This window comes from Chrysochloris asiatica, unplaced genomic scaffold (genome assembly GCF_000296735.1).
Source record: "Chrysochloris asiatica unplaced genomic scaffold, ChrAsi1.0 scaffold00045, whole genome shotgun sequence".
Taxonomy (NCBI): domain Eukaryota; kingdom Metazoa; phylum Chordata; class Mammalia; order Afrosoricida; family Chrysochloridae; genus Chrysochloris; species Chrysochloris asiatica.
In genome coordinates this window covers 7,412,535-7,425,653 of record NW_006408563.1, presented here as the reverse complement: position 1 = coordinate 7,425,653, position 13,119 = coordinate 7,412,535, and the positions used below count along the sequence as shown (strand labels likewise).

Below are 13,119 nucleotides of genomic sequence, written 5' to 3'. Positions count from 1 at the left end.
ACAACAACAACAACATATCTAGTTATAGACAGATTTAGCCAAGATTTTAAAACATGCTTTAGAGTTGTTGTTGTTATGTACTGTGGAGTCGGTTCTGACTCATAGTAACCCTGTACAGGGTTTCTGAAGTTGTAAATCTTTATGGGAGTAGAATGCCTCATCTTTCTCCTGCGTAACAGCTGGTAGTTTCGAACTGCTGACCTTGTGATTTGCAGCCTGATTCGTAATCACTATGCTACCAGAGTAGACAGTGACATTAGGTTTTATTAGGCCAGCTTATTGCACTAGTATTTTCCATATGGTCCTAATCTGTAAATTTACATTTTAAACCTATTCATTACCATTTATGGAAATGCATTTTTAAAATCTATTTTATAATTTTACCAAATGCAGTTATAGATATATAGATTATTCTGTTTTCCAGGTGTAAAGCTTAGGTCAATATGGCTTACATTTTGGTGTGTAAGTTTCAACTAGGAAGCTTATTAGAAATAATAGAGCCCGAGTCTTACTTATGGACATTGTAATTTAAAAAATCCCAGGCATCTAGATTTTTCATAAATTCAATGTGTACTCTGCATGTAAGAATATGAGAACCATTGGGCTGGGGGCATCATATACCTCTTGAGTTATGGTTCTTTTTGGAAGCTATTTCCTATTTGCTTTTAAAATATTTTATAATTAATTAGCAGACAAGTAGGGAATTAATTTGCCCTTTTTTTTCACCTTTGGCTTATTTGCACATTGCTTTTGATTGTAGGAATCATGGAAACATTTTAAAAGAATTACTAAAATGTTTTTTTCCTAGTTTAAGACTCTTCCAAAACTTTAGACACATTTTTTGTTTATCCTACAACACCACACCAGGACTCTTTAATGTTTAACAGTAGTCACTTAAAGGGCATGTTTCTATTTAGAGTCTTCTCTTACATTTGATGAGAAATCAAAAGTAAGGTTTAAAAGAGAGAAAAGAGATATAATAAAAATGCAGACTAATTTAGAGCCATAGTGTAGCAAAGCTGATAATATTCATGTTCTACAGTTTTACCATCACATAAATTACATTTTACCACTGTAAAGATTTTTTTGAAATTTTCTTATATATATACAAGTATATATTTTCTATTTTGGAATATCTCCTTCCACTAATTCAGGTTTAACCTGTCATCATTTTTTTTTTAAGTATAACAATTTTATAGTATTATAATCCATAACATACAGTTCACCTATTTAAAGTATATCATTCAGTGGTTTTAGTACAAACATACCTCTTTTTAACCTTGCTTCACTGATCGCTCTTCAAGGATGAAGTGTATTTTTACAAATTTAAAATTATGACAATACTACCTCCAGAAAGCCTATCAACACCATTTTTCTTTCTTTGTTAAAAACTGTTTGATTTACATATTTTGAGACTTTCATTGGGAGCACAAATATTTATTATGGTTATGTCCTCTTGTTCAATTGATTTTCTAATCATGATATAATGTCCTTTGTCTCTTATGCTGGTTTTTGCATTGAAGTCTTTTTCAGCAGAGATTAAAATTGCCTCTCCTGCTCATTTTTGATTGCTGTTAGATTGACATTTTTTTTTTCCATCCTTGATTTTTAGTCTGTTTCTGTCTGTGTATGTAAATGTGTCTTTTGTAAACTGCATATTGAAGGATTCTGTTTTCTTATCCATTCTGCTACTCTCTGTATCTTGACTGGTGCATTCTATCCATTTACATTCAGTGCAATTATTGATAGGTGTGGTGATGTAGGATTAACACTGGAGTGTGAACCACAAGGTCAGCAATTCAAACCCATAAACTGCTCCTCAGAAACCTTATATAGGGTTGCTGTTAGTGGGAACGAACTCAGTGGCACTTAACAAAATGAATTGATTGCCATGTTTTTGTTTTTTAACTTTTTTGTGTGAATTGAGTGCAAATTAACAGACAAGATCATTAGCTTTACTTTCAACCAATCATACATTTTGTTCCATCTCAATGATTATAATCCCCACCATGCCACAGCAGTACCCTCCTTCTTCCCTGGAGCTTCCCTTTCACATCTTATTTTTCACAAATCAACAAAGCAAAAATAATTGATATACACACACAAAATAAAAAATACATATTCATTTAAATGTCCAAAGGGCACACTCTTCAAACCAGCCTCCTTCCTGAAGGCACACAAACTTTTTATCAGTCCATGTACCTAGAGGCCGCAGCTGCGTTATCACTCCATGCTATCACCTCTGCCGCCATCTCTGCTGTCACAACTTTTCTAGGTAGGATCTCATGCTCCACTCATGCTCTTTCTTCTTGATGGTCCTGGAATCGTATATTCCTGAAATGAAAGATTATCTGCTCCCCTCTTTTAGTTACAAATTTTCTACAATTACAGCAGTGATAGTCACAATTAATCTTGCTAACAGTTAACTTGCAGTTGAACCATAGAATTTTGTCACCATCATCCTCCACCCCATCTCCAGATCCACTGGGAAAAGAAGAAAACTACTCAGTGGGGATTCTACTTTAACCCCCTCATTCTGAAACTAAGGACACCCATTAAAGCTTTTAAACCAGTCACTTCATGCCTTTATAGCCTCCCATTTTTGATAGCCAATGTCTAAACTGCCCCCTCCCTATCAGCCCATTCCTTCCATTCTGATTGGGCTTTTGAGCAACTGCATCCATGAGCAAAGGTCCAGTTTATCAAATTGTAGCAATTTACAGTTAGAGAATCAAGCATCTTTATCCTTATCTGGTCGAGTTCTGGTAGCCATCCAAAATATGTCAAATGGGAAAGATGAGGCTTACTGCTCCTGTAAAAATTTACAGCCTCAGGAACCTTTACAGCCTCAGGAACCCTGTACAGGGTCCCTATGAGTTGGAGTCAACTCCACGGGACATCCCCACCACCACCACCACTATAGCCTTTGGAGTATTGTAACGATGCTGGTTGTTTTCTCAAAAACTTTTAATGTAACTATTAATATAATATGTCTAAAAAGGGAACTTTAACTTCAAAAAAGCAAAATGGCAAGTATACGGTATAACAGCAAAATTAGATATGTGGTATATTGGCAACACTAGGTAAAAAAGAAAGAATCTGCGTAGGGAAAAAATTAAAAATTTGAGGAAAATATACCAAAATACAAGAATTTTGGTGATTTTCTTAATTTGTTTCTACTTTTTGATATTTTTTGCAATTATTTTTCTTAAGAGAGATGCTAACTAAGTAGTATCTAATTCTTAAACATCCTTTGTTTGTATTAGTTAATTAGTACTTGGGGTGTATTTCACATTCTCAATGGAAAAACAATTACAAAACCGTATTGATCGCTAAAAAGCAATTGTCATTTGCATTTTGTTTGCCCCACAGATGTTTTTAAGATTAAACCTGAGTACATGATCATACTTGTGATTAACCATTCACATGAAATAAATATATGACTTTTTTTCTTACAGAAATCTATCTAACGTGGAAGAAATTGGGACTTGCTCATATATCAATCATGTTATTACCATGACAACACTCTATATTCAGCAAGTAGGTGTGAATCAATATTCCTTTTTATTTTTTTACTGAGAATAACTAAGTTTTACTTATTTTGTATTATATTTAGTAAAGTTAAATGTTTTTGGAGGTAATAATTGAGAAAATAATTAAAACTATGATTGGGTACTATAAGTGAGAGGGCTTCAAAAAGGTGTGTGGAAAATTTCATTGTCTTTGAATTCTATTTTCCCATGCATTTTTTGAAGTACCCTCATCTTTCAGACATCTTATAAATATTATCTAAATGTGAACAATTGATAATGTTGTTGCTATATTTAAATAGTAACAGTGTTTTAGTAATTGATTTCAGAATTAGACAATTTATCATATTACATATTTATTTGTCATTTATCCATGTAATGAAAGCATACTGTTTTATAAAAACCTGTTTGATTGTTATTTTAAACCTTTTCTAGGAAATATTAAAACTTTATAAGGGTACATATACTTCATATGATTGACGTACTCTCTTTAAAGTCAAAGGAGATATTTAGGCTAATTTGAATTTTAAAAAAAGGGTTTTTTTTAGATATTAAATGAAATGTGGTGTAATAATGATATAGGTAAGAATATTGAACTTCTTATGTGGCTTAATAATTTTAAGTAAGTAAAATTTTATTTAAAAATTTATTCTCAGTTAAAAAGCAAACAAAAAGAGAAGGAAATGGCAGATCAGACAGCTATTGAAGAATTTGTAATCCATGCATTGGCATTTTGTGAAAGTTTATATGATCCGTATCGGAACTGGAGACATAGAATTTCGGGGTATGTTTAATAAATTATAATAATTATTTAAAATGTGACTGTGATAGTATGTGCAACTCATAAAAGCAGCTTTAGTTTTCTATTAAACAATTGGAAAGGCCCACAAATTTAAGAAGTAGAAATTGGAAAAAATAGGAATTAAGTATCGTAATTTTAATATGTCATGGATTGAATTGTGTTCCCCCAAAATATGTCAACTTGTCTCAGCCATGAATCTCAGAGATTGGTGATTATATAGTGATGTAATCATCTCCTTGCTGTGATCTAATGTGAGCATCCCTGGTCTCATGTAAGTGTAAGATTAGGGTGGGATGCAACATACCTTTAGCCAGGTCACAATCCTGATTAGATGCAAGGAAAGTTTCCTGGGATCTGGCCTGCATCACCTTTTCTTGTATAAGACATAAAAAGAGAGGGAAATAAGTAGCTAGAGAGGGTTCTCAGTACTACCAAGAAAGAAGAGCCAGAAGTGGAGTGTGTCTTTTGGATCCAGTGTCCTTGTACTGTGAACCTTCTAGATGAAGAGAAAGATTAATGCCAAGACACGCAGAGATCTCTAAGGGTCTGCAGATGTTGAAAGGATATTGGATCTTCTTCCTAAACTGTGAACTGACAGAAAGCCTTCTCTTCAAGCTGGAACCCTGAATTTGAACTTCTAGACTCCTAAACTGTGAAAGAATAAATTTTTGGTTGTTAAAGCCTTCCATTTATGATGTGTCTGTTATAGCAGCAGTAGATAATTAAGACATAAATATAATAACCTTTGCTTTTATATATTTACTTTTCTTTCATAAATTCAAAGAAGTTGTCCTGAGACTTGTCTGTTTATTAACAAGAAGGTACTAAGGTCTGTTGAATACTTCTGTTTCTATTGAACTTTATAATTTCCCCATTATTCCAGAGAAAAAGTGCTTTGCCCTTTTCTTTGGAAAGATTGTATCAGTCAGGATGTTGTAGTTAAGTGCAGTCGAGTTGTTTCTGACCCATAGTGACCCTGTAGAGGATTTCCAAGGAGCGACTAATGAGCTTGAACCACCGACTTTGTAGTTCAAACGGCTTTGCAGTCTGGCGCATTAACCCACAGCGCCACACATAACAAGGTGCATATCTTGTTAATTTTGTCTATCACTTTATTCTTCACAGTCACTCAAGGTCCAAAGCTGACAGAACAGCCAGCGTTTAAGGCTTATTGAGCTTATAGAGGGAAACAAAAGCTCTGAAAGATCTTAAACATTGATAATTTAATGGTCTGTACATGATACATCTCATTTTCATTCAGAGTTCAGAGCCCATTGGTGGAATTAGTAACATGGCTCCATCTATTATAATTGGGCCAAGAAGTTCATTTGTACCAAATGACTGGAAGGGGTGAAAACAAATATTTGACAAAATTCCAGTGACTACCTATTGCTTTCCCTGTGGTACTGCTCATGACTCATTAAACACTCAGAGAGACATAGAACAACGTTCCCTTTGCATTCTTTCTACTCATTCACAACTTTCGTTCCTGAGCAATCAAGGTTCTCTCTATTTTAAAGTTTATGCCAGAGCTTACATTCTTTTGTTTATTTTTTATTAAAATATCTATGACGTAAAAATTGTCATTTTGGCTATCTCTTAAGTATATAATTCACTGGTATTAGTTGTATTCACAGTATTGTGCAACCATTACCACCATATATTTTTTTAATGTTCGTAATCCAAACAAACTTAGTAACTCAGTAACCATTAAGCCACCAACTCCCTAATATCCTCTCTTAACTAGTTCCTGGTAATTACTAATTGACTTTTGTATTTACCTGTTGTAGATACTTCATAAAATTGGGATAATATATTTCCCCGTTTGTGTGCCAGAACTTTTTTTCAGGAAAATATGTGTCTTTCTACCACTCTTGCTACTTTCCTGTCCTCCACCTGGACTTGTTTAACTGCTGCAAACCTAAGAGAGCATTTTAAGGCATGGAGTATAGGATTTTTCTTTATAGACAGTAAGACAGAGGAGCTTAAAATTACTGAAGGAACGTGACAGACTTTTAAGGAAATTTATAATAATTAGGGAGTCCTGGTCTAGCACTGTGGGCTGCAATGTCGGTTTGAACTGAAAGGTAGGTGCTTCAAGCTCATCAGCTGCTCCTCGGAAACACTGTACAAGAAGGTTGCTATGGGTTGAAAATGACTTCACGGCACTTAACAACAAGAACAGTAATAGTTAGGGCAAAATGAATTTAAAGACATGGGGGAAGGAGAGCAGAAATTAAAAATAGATCCCAGAACATATTTTTAAAAAATTGGTAATTGCAAAAAAAACAAAAAATGAAAAAACCCAATATTTTGAAGCAAAAATGAAAAAAAAAAAAAAAAGTAAGCAGTCCTGGTGTGGTGCTGTGAGTTAATGCACCAGAATGCAAAGCCGTTTGAACTGCAAGGATGGTGGTTCAAGCTAACCAGCTGCTCCTTGGAAACCCTATACAGGGTTGCTATGGGTTGGCGCCTACTCAACGGTACTTAAGAACAACAACAAATGACATAATCTAGAAAGAGAATTATACTTATGTGAGATTACATTGAGTTGGGGAAGAGAGGATAAGTGATGACATTTAATGAATGCATGTATGTGCCAGGAATTATGCTTGATGCTGCCCATGGATTATTTCTCATATCAAGTTGTTTTACATTGATGTATGAAAATGTAAATAAGAGGTAAATGGTAAAGCAAGAAGTTAGGCTTGGTTTCTTCAGCTTTGACTTTGCTGGAGAGTGAAATCGTGGTACAAATAAATCATTGAGTTAGGAGAAATCCCTAGCTTATGAATGACCTTATTTGTAGGGCATTAAAGACAGTTACTTTACTTATTAATCTTATTCCAAAGTTAAATGTTTATTTGGAATATATATATGATGGGCATCAAAAAGTTTGTAGAAAAATTCCATAACCTTTTAATTCCAATTCCATTTTCTTATGAATGTTTTAAAGCACCTTAGTGTATTTTCTTGTACCTAAAACAATTTTAAACACTTGTAATTAAAGTTATACAGAGTCATAAAAAGTTATATATTTTTTTTATGAAACTGATGGATAATTTTATCTCCACTTGTGATTTGATTTGATTAATAGAGTTGATTATTAGTTCAATTTTGATTCTGCTTGCAGAATCTCTCAAGGTTAGAAAGATTTCCTAAAATAATTGTTATTATTATGTGCCAATGAGTCAGTTCCAACTCGTGTAAGGTTTCTGAGGCTGTGAATTGGCAAGTGAAATGTGTGTGCGTGGTAGATTAGATAAAAGTATTGTATCAGTGTTAAATTTATAAGTGTATAGTAGTTATACAAGACTATATATATATATGTATATATGAATATACACTGGAATTTTTAGAAGCAAAGAGCCATAACTTAACCATAAATGTTCAGAAAAATATTATTGGTGTGAATATGTATATATATACATATGTGTGTGTGTATGTGTATAATATATATGGGCAGAGTGAGCCAATGCTAAAGCAATTGTTAACATTTGCTAAAAGGAAATGTTAATGATGAACCTAGGTAAACTATTTGGATGTTCTTTGCAATGCTCTTATTGTTGCTACTATTCCAGAAATTAGAAGCTATTTCCAAATAAAAAATTTAAAAATTAAGAAAAATTGTAATGTCTGGGACATGACATGACAGGAGCACACACACACACACACACACACACACACACAAAGTACAGAAAATAACCAGAGAACATGAACTTAGAAAACAGATAAGCATTTTGCCTGTCCTCTTAGATATCAGTTAACACCTATTATGTGTTAAGAACTAGGAGGTTGGCCCAAATATCATAGATAATAATGGAGCATTCAAGTATACATGTTCCATGCAAATTCATTTTTAACCCTACTAACTTAATATATTGAAACTATGTAGTTCAAATTAGCTATGATTTGTGTTATCTATAATAGTTTTCACCTTTTTCTTTATGTTAACATACTGTATTTTTACCACATCTATAATGAAAATTATATATATAGGAGGATATCATGTATGATAAAGTTGAGTGTCAGCAAAAAGTGGAAGACCCACAGTGAGAAGAATTGACCCAGTGAGCTCAAGCAGCAACAGTTGTGAAGATGGTGCAGGACTGGGTAGTGCTTCATTCAATTTTACATAGGGCCACTATGAGTTAGAGTTTAATGGCTGGCAACCTACAACAGCTCATGTTACATTGAACATGTAGACTTTGTTGTTGTAAAATGCCATCAAGTCAGTTCTATCTAATAGTGACCTTATGTACAACAGTATGAAACACTGCCCTTTCCTCACAGTCGTTGTTAAGCTTGAGCCCATTTAACATACTATATTTAAGCTGTTATGCTGCCTCTGTGCCAGTGCATCTCATTGGAAGTCTTTCTCTTTTTTGCTGATCTCCCACTTTACCTAGCATGATATCCTTCTCCGGGACTAGTTCCTCCTGATGACATGTCTGAAGCGTGAGAGTTGATGTCTCACCATCCTGGCTTCTGAGGAGCATTCGGATTGTACTTCTTTTAACACAGATTGGTTTGTTCTTCTAGCAGTTCATGGCACTTTTAATATTCTTGTAACACCGTAACTCAAATATATCAATTTTTTTTAGCCTTTTCTTAATCACTGTCCAACTTTCACATGTATATAGTAGGCTATTAAAAATAACATGGCTTTGGTCAGGTGCACTTTAGTCCTTAAACTGCTATCTCTGCTCTTGAAACAGGGACTTTAGAGTATGTTACTGTCTTAGTTCACTAGTGCTGTTATAACAGAATACTGTAAGTGAGTGGTTTTAAGTAAGAAACTAATTTATTTTCTCATGATTTGACTCATTTGTGATCTTCATGTGGAGTGGCATATATCTTTCCCCCACCTCGACTTTTTATGTTTACTTATCTAATTCTTTATATGTCAGAAGATTTGATTTAAGGCACAGCCTACATTAATACTTTTTCATTAACAAAGAATGTATTTCCAAATGAGATTATTATCACAGGTATACAAAATACCCATGGCCATGAAGTCAGTTTTGACTCATCTAACTACCACCACCACCACCACCACTACCACCAAGGAGCTCTGGTAGCGTAGTGGTTACGAATCGGGCCGCAAACCACAAGTTCAGCAGTTCGAAACTACCAGCTGTTCCATGGAAAAAAGATGAGGCTTTCTGCTCCCATGAAGATTTACAGCCTCAAAAACCCTGTACATGGGTTACTATGAGTCAGGACCAACTCCATGGCACGTAACAACCCCCCCCCGCCCCCCTCTAGAATAGAGTAATTGTTAAGAAATGTCGACTCAGTTCTGATTCATTGTTACCCTGTAAATGGTTGTGGTTCACACAGTCCACTGTTTATCCTGCAGAGCCAGGATATGATGCCTAATAGGATTGCCAAGATCAAATCTTTATATAGACAGATTGCCACATCTTTCTCCCTCACAGTGACTGATGGGTTCAAACCACCAGCCTTTTGGTTAGCAGCCCAGTGTTTTATGCACTGCATCACCAGGGTACTTAGCCACAGATACCAATTTTTTTTTTTCCCTAAGTGTCATCAAGTCGGTTTCAACTTATAGCAACCAAGGTGTGGCTGGTGAATTTGAACTGCTGACCTTGTGGTCACCATACTGGCTTTGTGGTCCAGTGCATTGTCCCATAGCACTGCACCAGGTACAGGGGTTAGGATTTACAACACACATATTTTGGAGACAGAAATCAGATTAATAACCATCATTAATTGTAAATTGTAGAAGTATATTTTTATTATGTAATCAAGTGAGAGTGTTTATTATTATCATCTGTATCACAGGGTATTTATTTGATATAAAATCTATTAGATAAAATAATAATTTCTGATAAATGTACACAAATGGAAATAATCTCATGGATAAATCGAAATCAGTCTTATATAAACCTCATTTTTTTACCATAATAAAGGTTTTCAGAAAAATTGTGCAGTAAGTACAGAGTTCCCATATGCTTCCTCTGTTCCCTATACATTATTTATCCTATTATTATTAACATCTTGCATTACTGTGGTGCATTTTTTATATTTAAAGAACAGTTGTTAAGTGCCGTCAAGTTAGTTCTGACTCATAGCATTTATTGGTTTGAACTGCAGGTCAGCAATTCAAACTCACCAGATGATCCTCAGAAACCCTGTAGGTCGGAACTGACTTGACAGCACTTAACAACAACAATGCCCCATACACATTGAAAATAGCCATAGACTTGGAAATAAGTACAGTGACATGATATGATTTGTGGTGAATCTGGATATTAGATGAAGATTGTAGAGCTTTTTGTTCTTTATTACTAACTTCAGCTGTGCCTACTGTATTTGCCTTATGTATCGCAATAGGCTATTCTTTCTAATCTTGAAATATTTATAAGGAATGTCATTTCATGTGTAATTTCTGACTCCCTAGCTACTCTGTAGGTGTGGCACTGTGAGCTAATGCGTCAGATTGCAAAGTCATTTGAACTGCAAGGTCTGTGGTTCAAGCTCACCAGCTTCTCCTTCAAAACCCTATACAGGGTTGCTGTGGGGCGGAGTTGATTCAATGGCACATAACAACAACAACATCTACTCTGTATAGGGTTTTCAAGAAGCAGCTGGTGGGTTTGAACTGCTGACCTTTCACTTAGCAGTCCAGTGCTTATCTTGTAGCACTACACCAGGACTCCATAATTTCAGAAAGCAGACTTAATTATGGCTGTGAAGAAGAAGGCATCTCAAACCAATGCTTTATCAGTAAATCATGTTTATATGTATGGGATTTCTGTGTGGCTCTCATTCAAAATTTTTTTACCATTTTTGTTGACTTTCATCTATAAATGTTAAGAGGTTTTTTAGGGCCTGAATAAAATGCCTGTGATTTTTTCTTTTTTTTTTAATTTTCATCATTCTTCTGTTGGCATTATCATTTAACAATAGTTACTCCCCACCTCCCCGTCATTTAACAATAGTTATTCCCCACCTCCCCATACTCCCATGCCCATCTAAGAGAGTACTTTTATGTGAATTGAAATGTTACTGATTAAAGCATGTGAAATTTATGTTGCCTTTTAAAGGTTTGTGGAAATATTATAACCATTCAAATTATTGATGTTGCCCTTAAAAAAAGATAAAATGTCCCAGCCTATGCTGGATCTGTATCCATAAAATGAATGAAGCTTATGGTTCTGGACTTAAGTACAGAAAGTGGCAGATTAGCATGATTTCTGATGAATACATTGTATTAGTAAGCTTGCTAGCCTTAGATGTCATATTAGGATACTATTGAACATGTTCTTATAGTTATATTTGGAAATTTAAGGCCAGGTTCCTTCAGTGTTTGACTATTAAACAGTTAAAAAATGTTTAACTCTAAAGAAAAAAATCCTTTAATTGATGATCATTTAAGTTATTGGCCAGACTTCTTCAAGATTATGCCAAACATGCTTATGTATTGTTTAGTACACAAATTAAAACTAAAAGATTACATTGTTTTATAGTTGTTTTTGTAATTGGGTTATTTTTACTTGCCCATGTTATAATTTTTAATTACCTTATTTTAATGATAGACGAATCCTTAGTACTGTGGAAAGGAGCAGACAGAAATACAAGCCAGCTTCTCTCACAGTGGAGTTCGTACCTTTCTTCTATCGTAAGTAGCATTTCAAGTTTCTCTAGTTTGATTTTGATGACATTCTCTTTTTCTTTCTCTGATTCTGACCTTGATTTAGCTTTGTGAATTCATAAGATAAAGAGTTTAAGAACCCATCAGTAAAGTACTTGAATTCCTTTTTGGCTGTGATTATTGTTCTTGGTTCTTTGGAGAAGAGCTGATCATTTTAATGACAATATATTTTAGAAGTTCAGAAGTTTTGCTGAAAATAAGAAATTTAGTATGACCTATATGGGCCCTCGTTTTGTATTTTCAAAAAGATCATGCCATATTTTAAGAATACAAAAAAATTTATACAGGATTTATATTTCCTGCTCAGGTTTGCCAGATATTAACATTTTGCCAATTTGCCTCAGTATTTTTTCTCATTTCCTAATAAATAAAGTAAGGCAGAAACAATCCTTTGTTTATTGCCTGGTGGAAAATGATTTCAGTGCCACTTTGCTTGACCATGAGTAGTGTGATACTGGCTTCAGCTAGACAATCAAGCTCACGTGTATTCTATAGGCCATGCCTGGCACTGACTTCACTGAAAAGGCACAGAAGAAGAACCTAACATACCAGTAAACGATGTATGTATTTCACTTAGGAGGAGTCTTTATAGTAGTCTCAGGATAGTCTTTGGTCCTTTGAGTGAAGACATAAGTAATTTGGTAGGTGTGAGAGCCTTTGTGGCTTAGAAATATTGTACCCATAACCCAGTGCCATCAAGTCGATTTTGACTCCTAGTGTGTCTATAGGACTCCTTAGGATTCCTGAAGCTGTAATCTTTATGGAAGCAGGTAGCCTCATCTTTCTGCTGCAGAATGATATCCTCTGTCAAACCTTTATATACTTTTCATATACTCTCATACTCTGTCTCTCCCTCCCATACCATTTTAACTTGTGTAGATATCCATGTATCTACCCGTAGATGACTGTCATTGCAGGATTGTGTAGATAACCACATTTAACCTCTGCTCCCTTTAAGTCTTGCACTCCTTCATGTGTCTTTTCCTGCCTCCATAATTCTTCTGCCAACCTTCCCCTTGTATATTGCCTTCCATCACCCAAGTTACCATGTGTCTTCCATTTAGCAAGTGAACTACTCTCCCTTCCTTTCCATCCCTGGTAACTAT

The 13,119-nt window shown here is 34.7% G+C and overlaps 1 protein-coding gene across 1 annotated transcript in view; it reads left to right on the top strand.

Moving 5' to 3' along the window:
• The window catches only part of NBEAL1 (neurobeachin-like 1), a 244,930-nt gene that overhangs the window by 54,375 nt on the left and 177,436 nt on the right, over positions 1-13,119 (top strand). The window contains exons 5-7 of the mRNA XM_006862026.1: positions 3,459-3,540; positions 4,187-4,314; positions 11,898-11,980. Coding sequence (XP_006862088.1) covers positions 3,459-3,540; positions 4,187-4,314; positions 11,898-11,980 — 293 coding nt within the window. The remainder of the gene's footprint in view (positions 1-3,458; positions 3,541-4,186; positions 4,315-11,897; positions 11,981-13,119) is intronic.